Source organism: Epinephelus lanceolatus, chromosome 8, assembly GCF_041903045.1.
Source record: "Epinephelus lanceolatus isolate andai-2023 chromosome 8, ASM4190304v1, whole genome shotgun sequence".
Classification (NCBI taxonomy): domain Eukaryota; kingdom Metazoa; phylum Chordata; class Actinopteri; order Perciformes; family Serranidae; genus Epinephelus; species Epinephelus lanceolatus.
In genome coordinates, this window is record NC_135741.1 from 30,580,835 (window position 1) to 30,604,794 (window position 23,960).

The 23,960-nt window shown below is 39.4% G+C and overlaps 1 protein-coding gene across 7 annotated transcripts; it reads left to right on the forward strand.

Moving 5' to 3' along the window:
* Positions 1–2,779: 2,779 nt before the first annotated feature.
* Positions 2,780–23,031, forward strand: LOC117257880 (uncharacterized). Of its 7 annotated transcripts, none has more exons than XM_078170182.1 (14): positions 2,780–2,913; positions 3,672–3,925; positions 4,490–4,594; positions 8,713–8,817; positions 9,515–9,586; positions 12,397–12,441; positions 12,636–12,661; positions 12,789–13,415; positions 13,759–14,487; positions 15,241–17,041; positions 18,060–18,236; positions 19,506–19,682; positions 20,181–20,227; positions 21,114–23,031. In XM_078170182.1, the coding sequence occupies exons 2-14, from the start codon at positions 3,888–3,890 to the stop codon at positions 21,653–21,655; spliced, it is 4,491 nt and encodes a 1,496-aa protein (XP_078026308.1). In that variant the 5' UTR covers positions 2,780–2,913; positions 3,672–3,887; the 3' UTR covers positions 21,656–23,031. The 7 variants fall into 7 exon arrangements, with proteins under 7 accessions (XP_078026308.1, XP_078026310.1, XP_078026309.1 ...); XM_078170184.1 differs by having other exon boundaries at positions 12,639–12,661; XM_033628251.2 differs by lacking the exons at positions 2,780–2,913; positions 3,672–3,925 and adding exons at positions 8,994–9,098; positions 9,253–9,357 and having other exon boundaries at positions 4,560–4,594.
* The last annotated feature ends 929 nt before the right edge of the window (positions 23,032–23,960 follow it).

A 23,960-nucleotide genomic window follows, 5' to 3' on the forward strand; every position in this document is an offset into this window, starting at 1 on the left:
GGCACAACTAGGTTGCAGTGCTGTGTTACCTTACCATCAATCAATAACTGCTTTATGGTCTGTCTGGGCACTGAAACTCAAAAAAGCATAAAGCACCTTACATTTAACCGAACAGTGTCACTATTGCTGTGCTTAAACTCCTTTAAAATCTCTCTGCATGAACTTGCATGTGTGCTTCTTTCACTTCACTCTCATTTTTTTATTTATTTAAAAAATATGTAAGAAATATTTTAAAATATTGTGTGTGGCCCAGAGGCAGTTCAATCAAATCATTGGATATTGATGAAGTGGAACAGTCAAATGCTTTCATCCCAAAATACTGTGTAAAAAGTGTGTGTCCCTTTATGTGCAAGTACATGATTTGTGTTTATGCGTCTGTGAATATGTGCAGCCCATGAACTACCACAACATTGGTTGGGCCATATTAGATTATTAATGCACAGAGTGAGTACCAGAGAGCTTTCAAGGTCAGTATGTCATAGTCAAAAATAAACCACTCTGGTTTCAGGAAGTATTTGGCTGTATCACTGATGTGGAAACACTATGGATCATAGCGCTTGTGAAGGCTGCACGTTGACCCACTAAATACATAAACAGGCACACGTACAATGCATCTTTCCTGGTAATACCAGAAGAGTGGGATTTCTGAACTGCTGCATGTCTTCCAAAGCAATCTGCTCTTTAAAAGGAGACAGGTTAAGAAACCTGGCAAACCTTAAAAATTTTGAAATTTAGTCTGAAAAGAAAAAGGCAGGAGACATGATGGAGAGACAGAGACTTACACCTCTTCTCCACTTACGTACGTGACTGGTGTCTGTAGACCCGTATACCGATGATGCCTCTAGTGTCCAATGCAAGGAAGTGCATTTCTTTACGGATGGATAGAAACGTGATACAAACTACCTGTAGCTGTGGGGGAGAGGCTAATTTTATCCATTTTTCGCCATCCAGTAGTAATGACCAGGACAAAAACAGGACCTGCTAGATACGTGGCACATTTTGTGAAATATTCAATTAAAAAGATGTATGATCAGCTGAACGAGTCATAATGACAATCTGACTGTAGGCTATATAATGTATTACCACATTTTAACAGAATAACATTACTCAGATTCACAATGGGTTGAAACTAGATAAACAAGTTGACAATCAACACCAGCAACTGAAAGTTGTAAGGTGGAATTTATACTTCGGTGTCAAATCAATGCCGTATCTGTGCTGTAGGCTCTGCCTTGACGTAGAGCCTTCGCCGTACCCATATATTAGTATTTTAAGTCTTGTGTGTGATTTATCCTTTGGGGATTTATACTTCGCGATTTATCCTAGTTTCATATGAGTAGAGGAAATCTCCACTTGTCGCTAGACTAAATTATGCAATGCAATATTCAATAGGCTTGTGCTAATAACATTAGCATGTTGTATTTGTTTGGAAAACATGTTTAGTTTAAGACAATTGTTTTGTTAGTGAATCTTGTCAGTTGTAACGGAGCTGTAGCCTTTTTGTGACGTAGCTGCTAGGCTAATTTATACAATGTAAAATGCCAAAGGCTTGTGCTAAAAACATTAGCATGTTGTATTTGTGTTCAGTAAAAGACAAATGCTTTGTCTGTGAATGCTGTGAGTTATAGTGAAGCCGATTTGTGTACTTGTGTTTGAAATTGTCTCTATTAAGCCATGTTTAAAGTGTGTTTTGGGTGTGTTTTGAATCGACTACACTTCACAGAAACCCCGCCGCCAACTCATGTCTTGGAGGTGTAACTGCAGAGTGACACGGACACACCACTGCATGAGTATAAATGTTCACAACGGTGTAGGCGATGTGCGTAGGCGATGTGCGTAGGCTATGGCGGAGGGTCTGCCGCATAAGTATCCCCCTTAAGATATAGCCTGTTAGCTAGTAACCAGCCAGATAGCAAAGTTAACACACTATCTCTTTAAAATTCACTGCAAGACTTAGATTTTTTTATGTACTTGCGGCAAATTCAATACAGAAATATTATGAAGGGGAGGAGTTCCGCAGGCACAATGGACTTCGGGTTGCCTTGTCTTCATACACATAGGTAAGTGGAAACGAGGCATAACAGTCATAAGCAGTAGTGGCTCTGTGAGGCTATATTTGTAAACATCATCATGCTAACCTGCCCACATTGACAATGCTAACATGCTAACAACATGGTGTAGGTGCAGCCTAATGTTGACCATGTTCACCATTTATTTAAGCATGTTGGCGTATTAATTAGCACTAAACAGTAAAAGAAGAAGTACAGCTGAGGTTGATGGGAATGTCATCAGTTTTACATGCATTTGCTTTTAAACCAAAGTACCGGGCAAATTAGTGATGTTAGTGTTGGAAGAAAGGTCAAAGGATAACCAGGGTTATCATAATCCATCCTGAGGGGGCCCATGAATGTCAAAATTACATGTCAGTTTATCCAGTAGCTGGCTTGAAATGTCACTCAGACCCACAAATCATCTCGTGGTTACTTCAGTTTGGAGTAAAGTGGTAAACCATCTGTCCACCCAACAGAGTGACATTGTCATCCCCCATGGTTTAGCTGCATGGTCACCTCCCAGTAACACAACTTGTGATTGGTCAAGGAGTCTTAAAACAGAAGTTACAAAATACTTCACAGGGTGTAAACAATGACACATATAAGGAAATAAAAAATAATAAATAAAGCACAAGCTGCATGCTCATACACCTGTATATCTCATATGCATTAATGACTTATTTCCGTATATTATCATCAGGTAAGCTCAGTAGCTCTGAGGGGGGAGAGGCATTTACTGCTGACTGAAAACGAAAGTAAAGGTGTAGCTGTCCGCTCTGCCTTTACAAGTGTGCAGCCTGCACTGAGGAAAACAGATGTGTGAATTAGAAACAGCTGAAGGATTTTAACTGCACCTGTACTGGTAAGACTGATGCAACTTGTGTACTTAATTGTGTACTTTAATGTGTGTACAATCTGGTATCTTGCTATCATATTGGCCTGCTTGTTTCTTTAGATTGGACAAGCTGTCAGCCTTTATGTCCTACATGGTGGCCTCGTGCTTGCATACAAATTGCCCATAATAATAATAATAATAATAATAATAATAATAATAATAATATTTGTTTTTCCAGATGTATGTAACCAAAATAAAGATTATTCATTCATTCATATCTATACATTTTGGATTAGTGATAATTACCTGATGATGTCTGAGGATGTGCTCACATTCCTTTGTGTTTACCTTTGTGGTGCTTATTTCTTTTGTACTTGTATTTATAGTCACATGCCTATCATTTACATGTACATAGCATTGAATTTAGCTGTAGGAAGGGCTAGATGTTTTGGCAGGTGTCATGTGCCTACATTACTCTCTATGAAGAAAGAAGAAGAATAATTACTGTATTATTCACAAAGAGAAATGAAAATTAAAAAACTTTGCGGTATTGTAGGTCCGGCATTTCATTGTAATCATTATCACACCATATTTGCTGTGTACTTGCATATCAAGGGGAATGTCCACATTTTACAGTCATATCATTGATGTTATTAATCATTAACCACTGACTTTGCCCTACGGCAGTAACTTGAGAGGAAGTCATAAAATCATACTCGTAGACTTTTATCTGGTGTTGCTGTTATCTGTAAGTCAGAACTGAATGAGTTTTTATATTTTTGAAGGAAATTCTGCTCTGGTTGATGGAACAAGAGTCAGTGCGAGGGGAGACTGCCTTAAAACCTATCTAAAAAGCATATGCGACTACAGCTGGGAAACTCTGCTAAAGAAAGACAAGTAGCTGGAAATAATGCAATTCTGTAACAAAGGAAGAAGATAGAACTACTGTCTTCAGCCTCAGTGGAGAGCAGAAAACAGATCAATCTGCCTCTAAAACCAACATGTCTCAGGAACAGGTTGAGGCCACATCAACTGGCAAGTAAGTAAATGTTTTGTTTCTTTCATAAAAGCATGAAACTTTGTACACCTGTACAGTGTTTGGCCCTGATCATTTTCAGAAATGGAGCGTTCACAAAAATGCCATTTTACTATCTGCCATAAGTGAATAATGTATTTTGCGTCATATCATCCTATCTAGGGAAGTATAGTGATTTCAGTGTCATGAGAAAGAAATCACATTATCTAAAAGCCTAGACTACACTTTATAATATCTTGTCTGTTGCATGCTCATTCCACCACATAAAATTGCTCGTCTGCTGCATGGCTGGTCAGGTCGTTCTGTCATGGTGCAGTAAGGGAGAGAGGCAACAAGGGAAGGACCCAAATGCAGACAGCCAGGGCATTTCAGTGATTTATAGTGAAACTTCCAGGCATCAAGAAAACCGAATTATGCTGTAGGTAACAGGCAGATACAGGTGGTAACAGTTAGTGGACAGGTAGGGCATGGCAGTTAATGGTCTTGATGTGGGAATGTGACTGAAGATGGGGACAGAGGGGATGTATGTGACAGTGTTAAAGTTTGTATTTGTAATCTTTGTTAAAGATGGCTTGAGCCAAAAAGACCAGTTTCTCCTGCACCCAGCAATGCTTCCATGAAAAGTGACTGGTCCAAGGGTGAACCTCCCAGCTTCAGTAAAGGAAAACTGGGGTAAGACATTCTGATTATGTTGGTGCTTTCATAAGCAGATAAAATAATTTAAAAGAGAGACTGACATAGTCAAGTCAAGTCAAATTTATCTGTATAGCACATTTCATATGACAAGCATAGCTCAATGTGCTTAAAATAAACACAACATACTTATAAAAACAAACACATAACAACAACGACATTGCATAATACAAGGGTAGAAACATGATATTAACAATAATACAAAAATAATGGTACAGCTGGTTTGTACCACACACACGTCTAAGTAAAATCTTGTGAAAAAAGATGTGTTTTTAACCTGCGTTTAAAAGTGGATGTTGATGTAATAGACCTGCAGTCTTGTGGTAAGGAATTCCAAAGAATCGGACCATAGTGACTAAAAGCACCATGAGCTGATCTAGAATATATTCTTGGAATAGTGAAAAGGCCTCTACTTCCAGATTGCAGGAATCTATCTGGCGTGTGTACTCAGCCAGCATGTCACTGATATAAGGTGGAGCTACACCATTCATAGCTTTAAAAACAATAAGCAAAATCTTAAAATCAATTCTTTGCTTCACGGGAAGCCAGTGAAGAGAAATTAAAATGGGAGTGATGTGCTCATATTTTTTGGTCCTGGTTATCACTCTAGCTGCAGCATTCTGAACAAGCTGGAGCCTGCAAAGTGCCTGTTTTGTTATTCCTGCAAAAAGTCCATTACAGTAGTCCAGCCTGCTTGAAATGAAAGCATGCACCAACGTTTCAGCATCTGAGAGGGATATAAATGATCTAACTTTAGTTATGTTTCTAAGATGATAGAATGCAGTCTTGGATATGGAGGAAATATGCTTCTGAAAATTAAGATCAGTGTCAATAATGTTTTAGTTTAGTTTATTTAGTCCTTTGCAAGGAAATTCTTTTTACAGTCAGTGCAAAAACATCAACAGACAAATGGGGGTTACATGACGTTAACAATTACATAGACATACAAACACACCACAGGCTGGAACACTGTCAGACAGATGCTATTCATACATTTAGGGCACGTATAGCTGCAGGAATGAAACTCTTATTGAACTTGGCTTTTTTGCACAGAGGTACCCTGTACCTACGGCTGGAGGGGAGGGGAATGAAGTATTGGTGGAGTGGATGGTCAGGGTCCTGTGTGATTCTAAGTGCTTTACGTGTCAGAGATGAGGTGACACTGTCAGATAGGTTAGGAGTAGTTAAGCCAATGATTTTGCTTGCCAGATGGGTCACTTTCAAGAGTTTGTTTCTATTAACAACCATGAGCATGGGGAAGAAGCAGATGGCACCATACAACAGAACCGGCTCAACAATGCTGCAGTACAGAAGGAGGAGTTGGGGTTGAACAGACAGGTGTCGGAGTTTGCGTATAGCCGTGAGTCTCTGTTGGCAGTGTTTATAAATGTCCGTGGTGTGTTGATTGAAGCTGAGGTTATTGTCCAGTGTGATGCCGAGATATTTGGAAGACTCCACCTCCCCCACCTTCTCCCCGATGATGAAGACACTGGGAGACTGGGAAGGGGGGCCAGGGTTTTGGGAGGGCTGATAGTCAGTTCTTTGGTTTTGGAGATGTTGAGGGGGAGATATTGTCGCACCATCTGCTGAAATGGGAAATGGAATGTTGGTAGGCAGCGAAGGAGTTGTTATTGTTCAGCAATGCAAGAATGGCCGTGTCATCTGCATATTTAAAATAAAATGTGGTGGGGGAAGGACTCTGACAGTCATTCATGTAGAGGGTGTAGAGGAATGGGCTGAGCACGCACCCCTGCGGAGCACCAGTATTGAGCGTGATGGTGGAGGACAGGGACTGGCCGACCCTCATTGCCTGGGGTCTGTCGGAGAGGAAGCTGTGGATCCAGTGTATTAGTGGAGATGGAACGTGGAGGCACTGTAGTTTCTGGATCATCTGGTGGCGTTGTATTGTATTAAAGGCAGAACTCAAATCAACGAGGAGTAGTCTGGCGTAGTTATGGGGGGAGTCCAGGTGTTGAAGCAGATGGTGCAGGAGAGTGGCCACTGCATCGTCTATACCTCTCCTTTGTTTGTATGCGAACTGGTGGGGGTCTAGCTGTGGGGACAACATATGGCAGGATGATAATTTGAACCAATTTCTCAAAACATTTCATTATGATGGAGGTGAGACACACAGGCCTGTAGTGATTTGGCTCTGATGGGTGGGACTTCTTTGGAACACGGATGACGGTTGATGTTTTCCATATACCTGAGACTGTGGAGGTACAGAGGGATCGGATGAAGAGGGAGTGGAGGACGGAGGTTAATTCCAGGGCACAGCTTTTCAGAACCCGACCTAGAATGCCATCCAGCCCAGGAGCCTTGTTTGGTTTGTACTTGGTGAGCTGGAGATGGACATCCCGGTCTGTCAGGAGGGTCTCGTAGTCCAACTCCTGGTGGGGCTGGCACACTCTGCTGAAAAATCAGATGTGTCAAATCTGGCATAAAAATGATTAAGGTCGTTAGCAAAGGTTATGGGTTCTGATGCGCAGGTGGTCTGCTTGGTGGCTTGTCCTGTGAGAGTTCTGACTCGCTGAAAGGCCTGTTTTGTGTTCATATTTGCAAATTCCTGTTCCAGTTTGAGTTTATAATTTAACTTAGCCTTGATTATCTCATTTTTAATGTCCTGATTAATAATCTTAAGTGCTGTGGAGTTCTGTTGTCTGAAGGCATCATTCTTCTTTTTGAACAGGTGTTGGATTTTTGGAGTGATCCAAGGTTTTGAATTGGGATCAGTTCTTATAGTCTTTACTGGTATCAGGGTATCTATACAGAATTTGATGTAGCTTGTGATGACTGAAGTTTGCTCCTCCAGCTCTCCCTCAAAGACTTCCCAGTCGGTACATGCAAAGCAGCCTTGGAGACGTGCAATGGTGTCCTCTGTCCACTGGGGTGTGCTGCGCGTCACTGGTCTGTGTTGTTTCAGCTGCTGCTTGTAAACAGGAAGTAGATACCTGCTAAGCATAGCGTGTGCGTTTTGCGCTATTTGCTCGGCTGCTGCCTTCACGTTGGCGCTTGGTGGAACATACACACAAGTAAACACAACAGTCGAGAACTCACTGGGGAGATAGAAAGCTCGGGCTGACAGGGTGAGCAACTCCAGGTCTGGGTTGCAGATCGTACTGTGTATCTTGATGTTAGTACACCAGCAAGAGTTGACAAACATACACACACCCCTGCCCCTAACTTTCCCTGAGTGTTCAGATCTGTTGGCCCGTATGATCCTGAAGCCATCAAGGCTAACCTCACTGTCTGGGAAAGAGCCGTCCAGCCATGTCTCGCACAGAGCAAGGACACACGCCTCCCTAAAAGAGGAGCCCATAAGGCACTTAGCGTGTAGCAAATCCATTTTGTTTCTCAAAGAGCGGACATTGGCGAGAATGATGGAGGGTAGTGGAGGTCTGTAGGGACGCCGCCTGAGTCTGCAGCGGACCCCTCCTTGCCTACCTCTTTTCCTCTTCAGACTGGCTCTGATCTCAGATGGTATTACGGTGTCTGGATTCAGTGAACAGTGGATGGAGTTCTGCAGGAGTAGGAGGCTTTCCCGGGAGTAGGTGAGTCCATGCTCAGCTTCTCCGTTGTTGTAGTTGGCGCTCCAAACAGCACAATCACTGATAATCCATAGGATGATGACAATAATCCAAATATATATTGTCCTGTTCATGATGCAGCCTTGGTACGGTTTGTTTTACACAAAAGACAAAAATAACAAACGTAAACTATACAAACAGTAAGAGCACCGACTGAGCCGTCGCAGCAGAGCTTGCGCCAGCAGGGAACTTGCGTTAGTAGTTCAGAATAATAACACCTAGATTCTTGACATGCTCACTAGGTTTCACAGAAAGAGGAGTCAGTAGGGAACTAATCTGCTGCCTTAAAGCTTTTGGACCAACGAATTTCAGTTTTGTCATCATTAAGTTGTAAGAAGTTTTTGGTCATCCAGCACCTAACATCATTGATGCACTGGGTGAGGTTATTTCCAGGACTAAGTGACATAGAAAGACAAATACTGTAAGTTACAACTTGAAGCTCAATAATAGTGTAAAGATGGAGATATTAAAGATGTTAAAAGTGTTAAAGTGCGTGATTGTAATCTGTAGATGCCTTGAGCCAAAAAGACCAGTATCTCCTGCACCCAGCAATGTTTCCATGAAAAGTGACTGGTCCAAGGGTGAACCTCCAAGCTTCAGTAAAGGAGAACTGGGGTAAGATATTTTGGTTATGTTGGTGCCTTCTAAGACTGATAAAATAATTGAAAAGAGAGACTAACGTATAATGACATATACTGTAAATTACAACTTGAAGCCCAATAGTAATGTAAAGATACAGTTGTTAAAGATCTAATAAATGTTAAAGTGTGTAACTGTAATCTGTATTAAAGACTGCTTGAGCCAAAAAGACCAGTATCTCCTGCACCCAGTGATGTTTCCATGAGAAGTGACAGGTCCAAGGGTGAACCTCCCAGCTTCAGAGAATAGGAACCACGGTAAGATATTTTGGATATGCTCATGGTTTCAGAGAGAGAGATTCAGAGACAAGGAGAAAATACACTGCAAATGTCATCTTGTTCAAGAATATTGTGAAGATATTACAAGTGTTATTGTTTGGCAATGCAAAAGCATATTAACTGTGTTTTAAAGGCCACGTGAGGATGATAGACAAGGTTCTCCTGCACCCAGCAATGCTTCCATGAAAAGTGACAGGTCCAAGGGTGAACCTCCAAGCTTCAGTAAAGGAGAACTGGGGTAAGGCATTTTGGTTATGTTGGTGTTTTCATAAAGAGAGATTCAGAGACAAGGAGAAAATACACTGCAAATGTCATCTTGAAGTTAAAAAATATTGTGAACTTATTACAAGTTTTATTGTTTGGCAATGCAAAAGAATATTAAATGTGTTTTAAAGGCCGCTTGAGGAAAAGAGACCAGTTTCCCCGGTATCCAGCAATGTTTCAATGGAAAGTGAAGGAGAACTGGGGTAGGACATTTTGGTTATGTTGGATGTTTTGCCTCTTTTCCGCTGCATGGTACAGCTCTACTCACTAGTTCTTGACTACTACTAGTTCTTTTTAGTTTTCCATCTGGCAAAAGTTATGGATAGCAGCGTTGAAGTACTGAGGCCACTTTTCGAAGGTTTCAGTCTTGTCCTACCCTGGAAATTCAGAGTTCTCGCGAGAGCACAATTTGAATTTGCTCAGCGAGTCACTCTGGCAATCAGTAATGATGCTCATTACCCATGCCATTGGAGCCGAGCTGCAACAATCACATCGGTGTATCTGATATAGGCGGGCCAGAGGCGAGCTAAACATATGACGACAGCGCTGCGACGACGAAGTCCAGAATCAGTCAGTAAACATTGCAAGATGGCTACGGATGAACACCAGTTGTTTGAAACGGCTTTGTCTGCTACAATGAACGAGTTAGACGGATACGGCAAGAGTCTAATCTACCAGTTAGTTCCGCTGGTAGCTAAGCGTATATGTCACCCCTCAATACGTCATACGTATTGTTCTGATTGGTCGTAGTGTTATCTAATTGAGTGCAGTGATATTTTCAAATGCATGCTTGGTGCTGCCCCTCGAGTTGGGCCATTTTCAGTACTCATAGCCAGACCCTAAATCTTTCTAGATTTGGGTCTGGATTTCCAGGCTAGTCTTGTCCAGGATTTGACCACATTTTTACTTGGTCTTGTCTATCTCAGGGAAAGAGGACTTGGAATTGTATTTCAAGTTTTTGTTAACTTGTAGAAGACAAAGGAAAAATCCCAAATATTGAATTCACCTCTGCAATGCCTTTGGATTAGTTTATCAAGCAGCATTTTATTGGGTCATGATTTGTATCACGGCAAACAATGCACAACAACGCTGAAATTTGGTCCACTTGTAATTATGATCAGAAACGGGCTCAATTTTTACCATGTATGCCAAATCTAAGATAAAGAGGTTCATTGTAGGATCGTGGTGATATTGACATTTGAGTTTATGTAAACAAGTGGAGCTCAGTTCTTGCTAGAAGACATTCACATGAATTGAGCTTATAGGGAAAACATCGAAACAGTGAGGTATAATATAAACATATTACGTATTATATATATTATTCATGGTATAATATATATAAACAAGGTCCAAACTTTTTTGAATAGGGGCCAGAATAAATCCTGTTAAATATCTGGGCACCAACAGATTCTCACATTATATGCGTTATTCAAAAACAAAAACAAAAACAACAACAACAAAAAAAAAACTGTCTAACTTGTCTACTTTACTATAACTAACCAATAACTTTCACAGGACTTCAATAAGATCATCAATATCACACCAAACATTAGTTCAAAGTTCAGTCAAGTGCATTTAGCTGTTATAACTAAAATATTTACATGAAATATAAAACTCTCAGTTATCAAAGATGATCATTTTAAAATAGTGGTGTATACAGTAGCCTACTTGATTATAACTAACCCACAACTCACACAGGTCTTCAAAAGTTCATCAATAATACATTGCACAGTTCAGTTTATCTATGCAGAGTCCAATATTTAAAACAGACACCTCAATAAATACATTAAAAGCAAACCCAAAGGATTAAACAATAACAAAATAATTCATTCACATAAGAAATTGAAATTCAAATAAAACATGCAACATGCATTAACATATTTGTGACCCTGTCACACCAAAACTGAAATATGGAATTACATTTTGAAGGTAAATCAAACCAGATTCTTCTACTGCTATTCTATTTTTTCCTCCTCACGACAAATGGTTCCCAGAGGTAAACAACTTATTTAGCATTCAGTGGGTTTTTTGTTTACATTGTGTGTCCTGCAAGTGCTGCACAGCAACTGTCCTGAACATTTTAAGGACTTTATCAATATACTTTTACATTTGTGATATAATACATTTTATGAAAAAAAAAAAGAAAACCCAGAGCAGCCAGATATGCATGCCTGTTTTTGGCTACTCCAAAAAATGAAATACTTTATAGATTAAATTACTTCATCACGCTGATGCAAAACTCATATTAAACAACCAGAGATACTATATTGGAAAGATTGACAAAGCATTGAAAATGGTATGCATATTTTCTGACAGTTGAGAAATGTATATATCATTTGTGTAAGTTATAAAGAACATAATGAATGAAATCTTACACTTTGGGATTGTCACGAATGCAGCAAGTTAAATACAAAGACATTGACAAGCTTTTGAAATTCCCATTTATTATAAATGCAGTATTAGTGACCCACTGGATGTGTGCGGGGCTGGATTGTTCAGCTTTGCCTTACTGCAGGCCGCAGCCATACATTTTAATAAAAACTAATTTAGATACTGGGTGCCACAATGGTGCCTATTAATTCCAATGGAGTAGCTCACCTGCAGCACACGCCAAAAAAGTTTTCTAGCTTTTGGGTTTACTTCCATGGGCAGCAGGGGATTTTTTCGCTGAAGTACCATGAGTGACCACTGGGAAATATATGCTGCAAGGTTGAGTGGCTGTCTCACCGCAGCTAGTTCTACTTGTCTTGGTCATGACTCTCAATTCAAGTGGTCTTGGTTACAACACCGCTTGATACCAAAAGCTAGTCGAACGGGGTTGAGCTGAGCTGTACCATACGGTGGGAATGAGGCTTGAGTGAGTCAAAGACAGAGAGAAACTCTATTAAAGAGAACGACAAGTCAGAGTAGTAAGATAATTACTTCCCACCTTGAAGCTCAACAATAATGTCACACATTTAAAATGTTTGTTTTTGTGAAATCACTGAAATGATCCTGTCTCTCCTGCACCCAGCAACAATTCTGAGGATGATCCCCTCAACTTCATGCCTGAGTCAAGGTAGGAAAACATGTGCATAAATATTGTTACACCTATAACAGATAAAAAGACAAAGTAATGCTATGCCAAAATTATGTAGTGTAAAGGTGAAGCACAAGAGATGCATTTCATCTCAAACACAAGTGTATATAGTAGTGTGTAGTATACAAAACATTATTATTTGTCACAGTAAATGTGTCTTTTTTCTATCCAAGCAGTGCCTCCAAGAAAATGAAGCAAGGTACTGGAACAAGGAACACACACACACACACACACACCTACCTACCTACCTACCTACCCACCCATCCATCCATCCATCCATCCATCCGTGTGTGTGTGTGTGTGTGTGTGCTTTATCATTTCTTTAGACAAAGAAGTCAAAGACAAACTCACAGCAGACCTGAAGAAGAGAATCCTCACTCAGCATGAAGAGAAACTTAGACCGGACACCGACACAGAAATCTACAAGATACAAGCTGACAAAAGCGAGGAAGCTAAAGCACAAACCTTTAAGAAATTATTTTCTGGTGTAAAGAAAAAGAAAGTAAGAACAGTACTAATGAAAGGAGTGGCTGGCATTGGTAAAACATTTCAAACAAGTTTGTTTATGGTGGACTGGGCAAAAGGAAACTCCAACAAAGAGATAGATTTGATAGTGTCATTGAACTTCAGTGAGCTGAATTCAAAAAGAGACAAAGTTCAAGCCATGAAAGATCTGCTGCGTCATTCCATCAATGATGAACAAGGAGTTTACAAGTATGACAAATGTAAAGTAGCTTTTGTCCTTGATGGCTTGGAAAAATGCGAACTCCCTCTGGATTTTGCAAACAACAAAGAGATGACCGATATGGAAAAGCCAGCCACGATGGATGTGTTGCTAACAAACCTCATCAAGGGGAAACTGCTTCCCACTGCTCGTCTCTGGATCATCTCTCAACCCTCAGGAGTTGATAAGATTCCTCCTGAATATATTAACAAAGTGACAGAATGTCGAGGTAGGAAACAGATTTTCATAGCTCATACTCTGTATTAATCTGCTTCATGTTTTAATGTTTTTCTTAAACTGGGAAATTTGGTCAGATAATACAGCAAAGCTGCAAACAAGAAAATATTTTATAAACTCTATTCACTTCCTCTCATTGAGAACCAATGTGTCACAACAAAAGTGACTATTTTAAAAGATAGTTTACCTTAAAATGTGTGACTATCTGTTACAACTGTGTTGTAATATAAATGATTTATAGCTGTCTATGTTCAAAACAATCACTGTTATGATACTGAAAGATAACTGATTCATGCTGCTTCTGTCCATCATCAGTGACTTTATTGTTGTTTCAGAGACCTCAAAGCGACGGCAGAAGCTGGTGTCAGCATTGAGAGAAAGATTTCTTAAAGAAATCACTCAAGATGAAGACTTAAATCATCCTAACCAGAAAAACACAGAACACATCATTAGAGAAGACAGAAGTGGTGAGGTCAATGATGAAGAGAAAAATGGATGTCCTGCGGCAAAGTCAGTGATCCAAGTGAACTCAGTATCTGATATCTTCAAAGACGGAAAAGGACAAAAGATCAGAACTGTGCTGACCACTGGAAAAGCTGGGATTGGGAAATCTTTCCATGTGCAGAAATTCATAAAAGAGTGGGCCAGAAATGACAATAAGTCAATTTTAACTTGGTTGCTAGGTGCAGCAAAGGCAAGGATATATGGAAAAGAAGAAGAGGCAGTTGTATTTCCACTTCACATCTCTAAGCTTAGTTTGATAAAAGAAGAAAAAGTCAGTTTGATGGGACTTCTTAATCATTTCTTCAAGGAAACCAAAGAATTTGTGATCTCTAACTTTGAACATCTCAAAGTTTTATTTGTTTTGGATGGACTGGATGCGTATCAGCCTCCTCTTCACTTTGACAACAAGAAGACCTTGACTGATGTCAGAGAGCCAGCTTCAGTGAATGTGCTACTGACAAACCTCATCAGAGGAGACCTGCTTCCTTCTGCCCAGCTCTGGATGACCTCCCGAAAGAAGCTGCCTGATGCACCTGTCAACAGGATGACAGAAATACGATGTAAGCTTATGGGTGGGGATGAAGGCTGTTAATGGAAACTGAAGAAATAGGGGTGCAATCAAACCCAACACATCTGAAAGGTCTTAGTCAAAATAAAACAGTGGCCATGTAGCAGCAAAAAGGCTCAAAACTACCATGGAATGAAAACTGAGATCCTGATCCTTAGCGAATATACGCATTTTGCGAACCTCACTGTCAAACTCACAGTGGAGTAGCTGAAGAAATTTTCACATTCACATACTGTAATTTTTTCTTTGGGTATGCAGCTAATTCTGGCACTGTAGGCTGCCATAAAGAAGAGTACAGTAAAGAAATGTTTGGAAGTTGATTGACAAAAGTCCATTAAAATATTTACGGAACAGCCTCAGTTCCAATCCTTAGGATTGGTTTGGAACATAGCTGTTTTTAATAACACATTTTTTTTTATTACATATTCATCCAGTTGCCTCCAGTCATTGGAGCAAGCACCTATAATTTAACCAAGGATAAAATAAAAAAAAATAATAAAATAAAATATAAAACCACATTGCTCATATTCAGCCTCTTTTAGGCTGTTTCTCAAGTGTTTCAAGCCCTGCTTCAGTTTTAGTTGGCCAGTGTGCACCTAATCAAAGCAAATACAAAACAACAACTTAATTCTTGATGTTATGGTTTCCATTTGATGATCTGCACTATGATTGCACCTCAAGCAATTTATCTGAACTATTGTCTAATTTCTGTCCAACATAACTTAAAAATCATATTTTCCTACAGGTAAGCCTGATGTTGCAAGTCAACACATGCTCAAATCTCAGCTGAAGGAGCAATTTACCCATGTTCCTGAGGGGATGGATATGCAGAAAACCTCTGCTCTTCTAAACGAAATCTACACAGACCTCTACATCATAGAGGGAGAGAGAGGAGAGGTCAATGTTCAGAATGAGATCAGACTAGTTCAAGGTGCAAAGTTCAAACCAGAGGGACAAGAAACATCAATAAAATATAACAAGATCTTCAAACAGTCTGGGGAAAATAAACCAAAAATTAGAACAGTGCTAACGTTGGGAGTGGCAGGCATCGGAAAAACATTTGCTACGAAGAAGTACATGCTGGACTGGGCTGAGGATGAGGACCACGGGGATGTATTTTATATGTTTCCACTTTCTTTCCGGGAGCTGAATTTGAGAAAAGAGCAAGAGCACAGCTTGGAGGATCTCATTCACCAGTTTTGTCCAGCTATGATGACATCCGAAATAACGGACTATAACAAGTACAGAATTCTGATTGTCCTTGATGGTCTCGATGAATGTCGCCTCAGGCTTGACTTCAATGAAAGTAATAATTGGACAGACATGAGAAAGCCAACCTCAGTGAATGTTCTGCTGACAAACCTCATTCAAGGAAATCTGCTTTCGGAAGCTCAAATCTGGATCACCTCCCGACCTGCAGCATCCAACAATATTCCTGCTGATAAAGTTGACCGGGTGACAGAGGTGCGAGGATTTAATGATGAGCAGAAGGAGGAGTACTTCAGGAGGAGATTCAGTGATAAAGATATGGTTGAGAAAATCGTGTCCCATGTCAGGAAATCAAGGAGCCTTTACATCATGTGTCACATCCCTGTCTTCTGCTGGATCACAGCAAACGTTCTGGAGGACTTTGTGAACAGAAACCAAGAAGAAAGAATGCCCAAGACTCTCACTGACATGTACATTTACTTTCTTGTCTTGCAATGCAGACAGGCTAATGTGAAGTATGGTGAGGATGAAACAGGCGACGGCTCTGAAACAGATTCATGCTGGAATACCAGGAACAAGGAAACAATCATGTCTCTGGGGAAACTGGCATTTGAAGGGCTACAGGAAGGAAACCTTGTCTTCACTGAGGAAAACTTGACTGAGTGCGGTGTTGACATCATAAAAGCTGCAGTCTTCTCTGGATTATTCACTCAGATCACACGAGAGGGCCCTGGGCCGCGCCAACAGAAATTGTTCTGCTTTGTCCATCTGAGCATCCATGAGTTCCTGGCAGCTTTTTATGTCTTTCACACATTCAACAACACAGGTGAAAATCTGCTGACCGTGCCTGCTTCACCAGTTGAAGGCTTGCCTGCTGCAGACTTCTACAAGACAGCGGTGGATAAGGCTTTGGATAGCCAAAATGGAGACTGGGATCTGTTTCTCCGCTTCCTGCTAGGCCTCTCCCTGGAGACAAATCAGAATCTACTGCAAGAGCTGCTGAAGAAAACAGAAAACAATAAAGAAATCAACGATGACACCATTCAGTACATCAAAGAAAAGATCAGAGAAGAGAACAGTGATGCTGATAAGAATTGCAATCTTTTCTACTGTCTGAACGAGCTGAATGACCACTCTCTTGTTGAGGAAGTGAAAACGTACCTGCGCTCAGAAAACGTCACATTTGAAAATTTCTCTACCTCCCAGTGGTCAGCTCTGACTTTTGTGCTGCTGACATCAGATGACAAGCTTGATGTGTTTGATCTAAAAAAGTACCTGAAATCAGAGAAAGTTCTTCTTGGAATGTTGCCGGTGGTCAAAGTCTCCAAAATTGCTTTGTAAGTACTTTTAAATGCTCTCTTATAAATATAATATATAATTACAAATATGATTGTTATCTTGCAGTGCACTACATACAAAGTATATCTATTTATTTCCAAACTAAACCTGGGTTGCAGTTTCCAAGAGGGCCTCAAGTCGGCTAACAATGGGCTGTAATAAGTCTTGTTTTAGTAATTGCAAAGACTCTAAAAATCTGCTTAATTTAGGCCCCTTGTGTGTCTGGTCATGTGATTAACGGGACTACAAGTTGGGCCCATGTTTTATCCATACACATGGTGAAACTTGTCATCAGTTGGGTGAGCCTACCAGTGGAAGCTCAGTTGTTAAATAATGACCTAGTTGGCACAGAATCTGTATACAGTCATTTTCCAAACCCATTTTTATCTTTAGTTTTTATGCCAATTGCTTGATGTGCTGTTTAAAAGTGAGACTGGTTTGTTGCCAAAATCCCAGGTATTTATATGACTGAACAATTTTAATTTTGTTACCATAAATATATGGGTGGCAGGGAGATGAATGACATTTTTATAATAAAACAGATTTTGTCTTGAGATTAAACAGATGTTTGACGAATGTTAAATCTAGAATATAACCATGATGTAACTTGAGCTGAGGAAATGAGTGATATTGTTTGTGTAGACTGTTAATAAGTAAGGACCCAACACAGATCCTTGAGGTACCCCCTTATTTATCCCTGAAGGTCAAAAATTTGCTGTGGCTAGAGAGTTATATTCTGGATCAGCACATGGTTGCCTGTCAAGCGAGTTTCCAGGATCTTTTAAAGAGAGAGATTTCAGAAATTGGGGGATAATTGATCAGTGGATCCACTTTTTTGCAGTGGGATGACCTGATACTGTTGGTGTCTTAGTGCTGTGATAGTACTGTGATTGAGTTTGTCTTATCATGAGAACAACATAGTTTCCATGATGTCTAAATATTTGCCAAAAGACCGCTTTTTTTATTGTTGAGACTTCAGTGGAGCTTTATTAAAGATGCCTACAAATGTTTTTACAGGCTGAGTTGGTGTGAACTCTCTGAGAAATCCTGTAGCGGTCTGTCATCCTCAGTCCTCAGCTCTGCATCCTGTAATCTCACAGAGCTGAACCTGAGTCACAATGACCTGCTGGATTCAGGTGTGCAGATGCTTGCTGTTGGTCTACAGAGTATACACTGTAAACTGGAGATTCTCAAGTAAGTTTACAATACATTTAATGTGCATTTTATAGTGAGTGACAGAAACCCACTAACAGTCATTAACAAGAATGGGAGGTTGTTAAGTGTATTTAAGTTATTCTAAAGTGAAAAAAGTCCATTGTGTAGTGCGGCAAAAGTTTTGGTGTAGAATAATGACTCCAAAGTAAGAAAGTAAGGCACTAAGGACAATTTAGAAGCTGAATTTGAAAGGTAAACAGTGTTGCTTTCTTTATAAATAATTATTTCTTATTAAAAATCAATTCTAGCTGTTTAAAGATATGTACACAGTTGAGCTCTCTCTGTCCTTGTTCATGCTGCCAGCCCAAATCAGTTTTTTGGCAGATACAGATTGTATCTAGATTGATTTTAAAATGCTTAGACAGAAAATTATAGAAATCATGTGTCCTTACTAACTACTTACTTATATTCAGACGGTATGTACATGAGACAGATAATCTGTGGAAACAAAAAATCATGTTCCTTTGCCTCCTCATAGCGCTTCTTATGGCATTTGTTAAAATCCACCACAGCTGAACAAAAAAACAGGTCAGAGCTGAAGAGTCACCAATGCAGCTGTCAATCATGTCAGTCACTGCTCATGAACTGCAGTCAAACTCTCAAACTAGACAGTGCTGATCAAATATGAATCAAGATTCTGTTACTGCATTGCCTTTTATCTCCTCAGATGTTTTTATCAACATGTTTCAACATATTTTAGTGTACTGTTTAGCTGTAAAATGACAAGCTTGTGACCTGGCTGTCATACTGAAAACAGTTGAGCCAAAACCAAGCACCGCCCACTGGCCAGAGCAAACTTTCTCAATTTAACAGAACACTTCAAAAAAGATTAAATGACCCTTCTAAATCAGTTAAACTGCAAGGAACCATAGCAACGCTACCTGAAGCTATGTTACCACATAACTCTTGCTGAGGAAACACATTATTATGAAATTAAATGACAACAAAGAAACTTTAGCAAATGAATGATTAAACATGATTTTCTGTGATAGATGGCCATATATGTGCTATAAATACAAGGTGTCCTGATATAGATACTAATGGACTTCTGTCCTTTACACTGCCATGAACTTGGTATATCCTTTATTTTCCAACATCAGTACTTTTGCACTTTACTTTTACTGTATTTTGAATTTGTAGAAACAATTTTCTCAAATATTATAACCATTAAAAACATGATAACTATGAAGTGAAACTTGCAAAATCATTTCTTGAAGTAAGGAGTGTGTGTGTGTGTGTGATCTGCAGGTTGTCAGGTTGTCAGGTGACAGAGAAAGGATGCTTATCCCTGGCTTCAGCTCTCAGGTCCAAAAATGCCTCCACACTGAAACAGTTGGATCTCAGTTACAATCACCCAGGAGCTGATGGGAAGAAGATGCTCTCTGATATAGCTGCAGATCCAAATACAAACCTGGAGACTCTCTGGTATGTTAAGATGTCAGGGTGTGTATTTATATATGTACACTTATAGTGAAATAGTTGACTACATCTACACAAAGACAAAATCTAATCCAAGTCTTTTATCTTATTAGGTAGCAGGCTAGTCACCAAAACACTCAGTTACCTTCTTATGAAGAGAAAATGTCCCCATTACACTTGGCATTAACATGTACACTATCAGGATAAAGAAAGCACATGTTAAGGCAGAGTTACACATTGTGACACTCCATACAATGTGACCAAATTCTTACAAAAACAATCTGTCCAACAAGCTGAAAAATCACTTTACACCACCTCTTAATGCTAACATATGCAAGCCCAGCAGAAGCTACGAATCACTAGCAAATTTCCCTCACAAAAAGTGATTAAAAGAATAAATAAATACAGATGTTGCTTGGAGGTGGTTTGTTCCACCAAATAGCAGTTATTAATTTGTGTTCTATTGAAGTTGAACATTTCTTTTTGTGATCTTCATTTTTTCAGTTTGGAGCATGATGGAGCGCATCGGTTAAAGCCAGGGATGAAAAAGTGTAAGTCTTTATTATTTTTAACTTTCTTCTTCTTCTTCTTCTTCTTCTTCTTCTTCTTCTACTACTATTGTCAGTATTATTTCAGTTGGGATCATGTGTTTGGTATTGTGTGTGCATGCACGTGTCTGTCTGCAGCACATCTCACTGGACCAATCAAATATTTTGTGTGCACATGCATGACTGTATACTCAAGGATCTGTCATGGTTGCGGTGATTCACAGTTGTTGAAAAAACAGTTTTATTGATTGTTTTATATCATCGACTACTGACTCCTCGCTGCTCTCAACTGGCTGGTAGGGGTCACGTCTTCTGGAAATCAGCTCTGCTAAATACATAAAGCCTTACTGTCTATTGCAGGCTACAATTTGGCCTTCGTCATGTCTAAAAAACTGACATAGAAATATTTGGTCTTATTTTGAACCGGATCATCTGATCCATATCTGATATGTTATGATTACCTAAAGTTAGGCATGATATGAGATGAATTAGACACCATTTTTGTTATTTTCTCTGCCATCTTGATTGTAAGGAAGCTGGGAAGGACAATATCACCAAGGACAGCTCATGGCACAGCTGACAGACTGGGTCACAGTTGGCTGCGATGGCTGCCACCTGGTTTTGTTCTTCTTGTTGGAACAGTGTTTTGCCAAATTTTCTTTAAAATCAAGGCTGAAGACTTTTATGTTTGCCACTGCCTTTTCTTAAATCAAATATTTATACATTCCTTACATTGAGCTATAAGTTAAATTCTTGTATTTTATACCTGTCTTAGTACACTTTAACTTTATATTTTCTATTGTCTAGTTCTTAAATGAATTGTTTTAAAATGTTGCCTTGCCTTGTAACTGCACACCCCACTAAATTGTGTGTTTTGTTTCTCTATCAGATGGTGTACACCTGAAGCTTGATGAAAACACAGCAGGCAAAAGGCTTTCTGTGTTTGAAGGGAACAGAAAAGTAAAAACTGTGAAGGTGGAGGAGAAGGTGTCCCAACCTGAAAACACTGAAAGGTTTAAGAGGTCGCAGGTGATTTGTGAGGAGGGCCTGAAAGGCCTCTGCTACTGGGAGGTGGAGTGGGAAGGGACAGTCGGCATCGCAGTGACGTATGAAGCAGTGGGTAGAGGATGTGACAGCAGTGGTGGCCTGGGATGCAATGAGGTGTCATGGAGTCTGCTCTGCTCGAAGTCTGGATACATTCCATTACATGGGAAGGAATCCAAAACTATTGATACTAAGAAAAAGCCCAAAGTGCCCCTTTGTCACAAAATAGCAGTGTTTCTGGACTGGGAACGTGGTACTCTGACTTATTACGGTGTCACATCAGGAAAGCTGAGCCACATACACACCTTCCATGCTGAATTCAAAGAGCCAATCTTCCCAGGCTTCTGGTTTAAGAAGGGCTCTGCCACTTTGTGTGAGACAGACTGAACCCCTCTGAGATGGGGAAAAGTACTGTAGTGATCCCTTGATGCTCATCTCCACATTTCAGTACATTAGCAAAAGCTCATCTGCATGATTTCAGTACCATTATATACAACTATTTTGTGCCGTTTTTCCTTTACCTGTTCATACTGTACTCATACTCATACATTATGAAAGAAGTGAAGTCGTTAATTAAATGATGTGATGAAGAAAACAAATACAGCTTTTTGTAAAACTTTGAAATATACATTTAACCAGTTTTTTTTCAATCTGTAGTCAAATCATCTTTGCATACAAAACATTTACCTCTTTGTCATCTTTTTCATAAATATGCAGCAGCAGAGCCTTCTGTGGCAACATAGGCAGTTGCTGTATATTTGAGTTCATTTCTAAAGAGGAAACTTGCTTAGGGTGCCGAATGTGCCTGGCACTGCAAATATGTTTTCTTATAATGCACTGTAGATTGTGTGTAAATGATCATACTGATACTACAGAGGACAACAATGAAAATTGCTGTAAGATTTTTAATACGTGTACTGTTCATTCCTCCCTGCTTGAATTGACAAAAGTATGAGGGAGCTCCTTAAAGATTTACTATGCAGGACTTTCTTTAAAAACCCTCTCAGTCATTACTTAAGTCTTCTAGAAATGTATAGCGCTGTGTTTTTCTGCACATATTCTGCCCTCTACCTGTAGTATCTTATATTCTTTTTATTTTCCATGTTTGGTACTATTATGGCTGTGTACCCCCCACAGCACTCAGGTGAGGTAAGGGCTTTAAAAAAAGGTAGCAACCAGCTGCCAGACAGAGACACAGTGCCGAAAAAATGCAAAAATAGCAAGGTGAAATGAGAGTGAATGTGGCTTTTGGCTTTTACTTTCACTGTGCTGGTGTGTATATAAACAGTAATGGACAATCCTGCATAGTGTACCTTTAAACTCGGTGGAAGTACGAGTGTATATACAGACTGAAGCAAATGTACAGCATTTAACCAGCCTTACTCCTGTCTGATGCAGTACTTTTGTTCCACTAGAGTTTCAAGGATATTATAATGAAACTTTTAGGATTTGATGTATTTCATGTTAGAATGTGTCAGTGTGACTATTAGACTGTGATAAAATGGAAGTGACATGTTGTGATGACTGCTGTTTATTAGTAAAGATCCATTGTACTACTGACATAATATGTTTATTTTATTTTTTTTTTTAAATTTTTGAATATTGATGTGCACAGTGATAAAGAATCTATCAAATCCATGATATTCTTAAGACTGAAATATGTTGACTAATGAGATTATGATGTAAAGATATGGAAACGTTTCTCTCATTCATGTTGTTATGCCTTTAAAAAAATTAAACTTTTTCTATTGAAACTAACGTAACTGTACAACTTCTTTTGTAAATATATCATTTATAAATATAAACTTTTATACTACAATCACTCTTTTCTCCTATTGTACCATGTTCCATTTTGTTGTGCAGTTTTTATTGTTTTAATTTGAAGAATCAGTGTGTAAGATTCAGGGGGATTTAGAAGCATCTAGCATTGAGGACTGCAGTGTCCACCAGCGAGAGCCAAATTATCTGGAGATCTCCTCCTCTCCTGAACAAATGGGTGATCAAAACCAGTAAAAACACTGACTCAAGCATTTTCTATTTTACAAATCAGTGTTTCTCCAGTGCTATTTTATTCAGCATGTCACAGACCGGCTGCTTGCCCAGGATCTGCCAATGTGTGCTCACCTTTTTTCGTTAATAGATTAAAATCCAGACTTTCAGGAGGTTTTTACTGGGAGCTGATTAATCCGCAGAGGTCTCTTCCTCTCCAAAACAAACTGACCAAGTGATTTAAACTGGTAAAAAGACTTGAGTGAAGCAGTTTCACGTTAGAAAAATCTATTTTTTTTTGGACGCTGTTGTCACAGATGGCCAGCAACTACAGTGGTTGATGCAAAGCTGCAAATGGCCTTATCTAGAGCCACTACTTGGTTTCTTTGGTGAGGTGAGGACCTGCTCCCTACGTAGATATAAATAACTCCTTCTAAGGTCATGAAAACAAGATTTTTTATTTTCAGGTGATCTATACATTTAAGAAAACACACTCACTATATTATATATAATTTCTGCCCCCCTAAATCCTACACGCTGGACCTTCTGATGTGTGTGTGCAGCATGAACAACTTAAAGGACTTAAAACATTTTTTCACCTGTATTAAAACAATATTAAGATGCCCATATGCACACTGAAACAAAATTCATTTGATTTGTTTACATTGGTCATTAAAAGATCCCACAGTTCTCGTTAGTGCAA

Coding starts and splice junctions, on each gene's coding strand:
- LOC117257880 (XM_078170182.1), top strand. CDS start 3,888: ATGTCTCAGGAACAGGTTGAGGCCACATCAACTGGCAA. Junction 8,818..9,514: donor TTCAGTAAAGGAGAACTGGG/GTAAGATATTTT, acceptor TGTGTTTTAAAG/GCCGCTTGAGGAAAAGAGAC. Junction 19,683..20,180: donor ACAAACCTGGAGACTCTCTG/GTATGTTAAGAT, acceptor TCATTTTTTCAG/TTTGGAGCATGATGGAGCGC.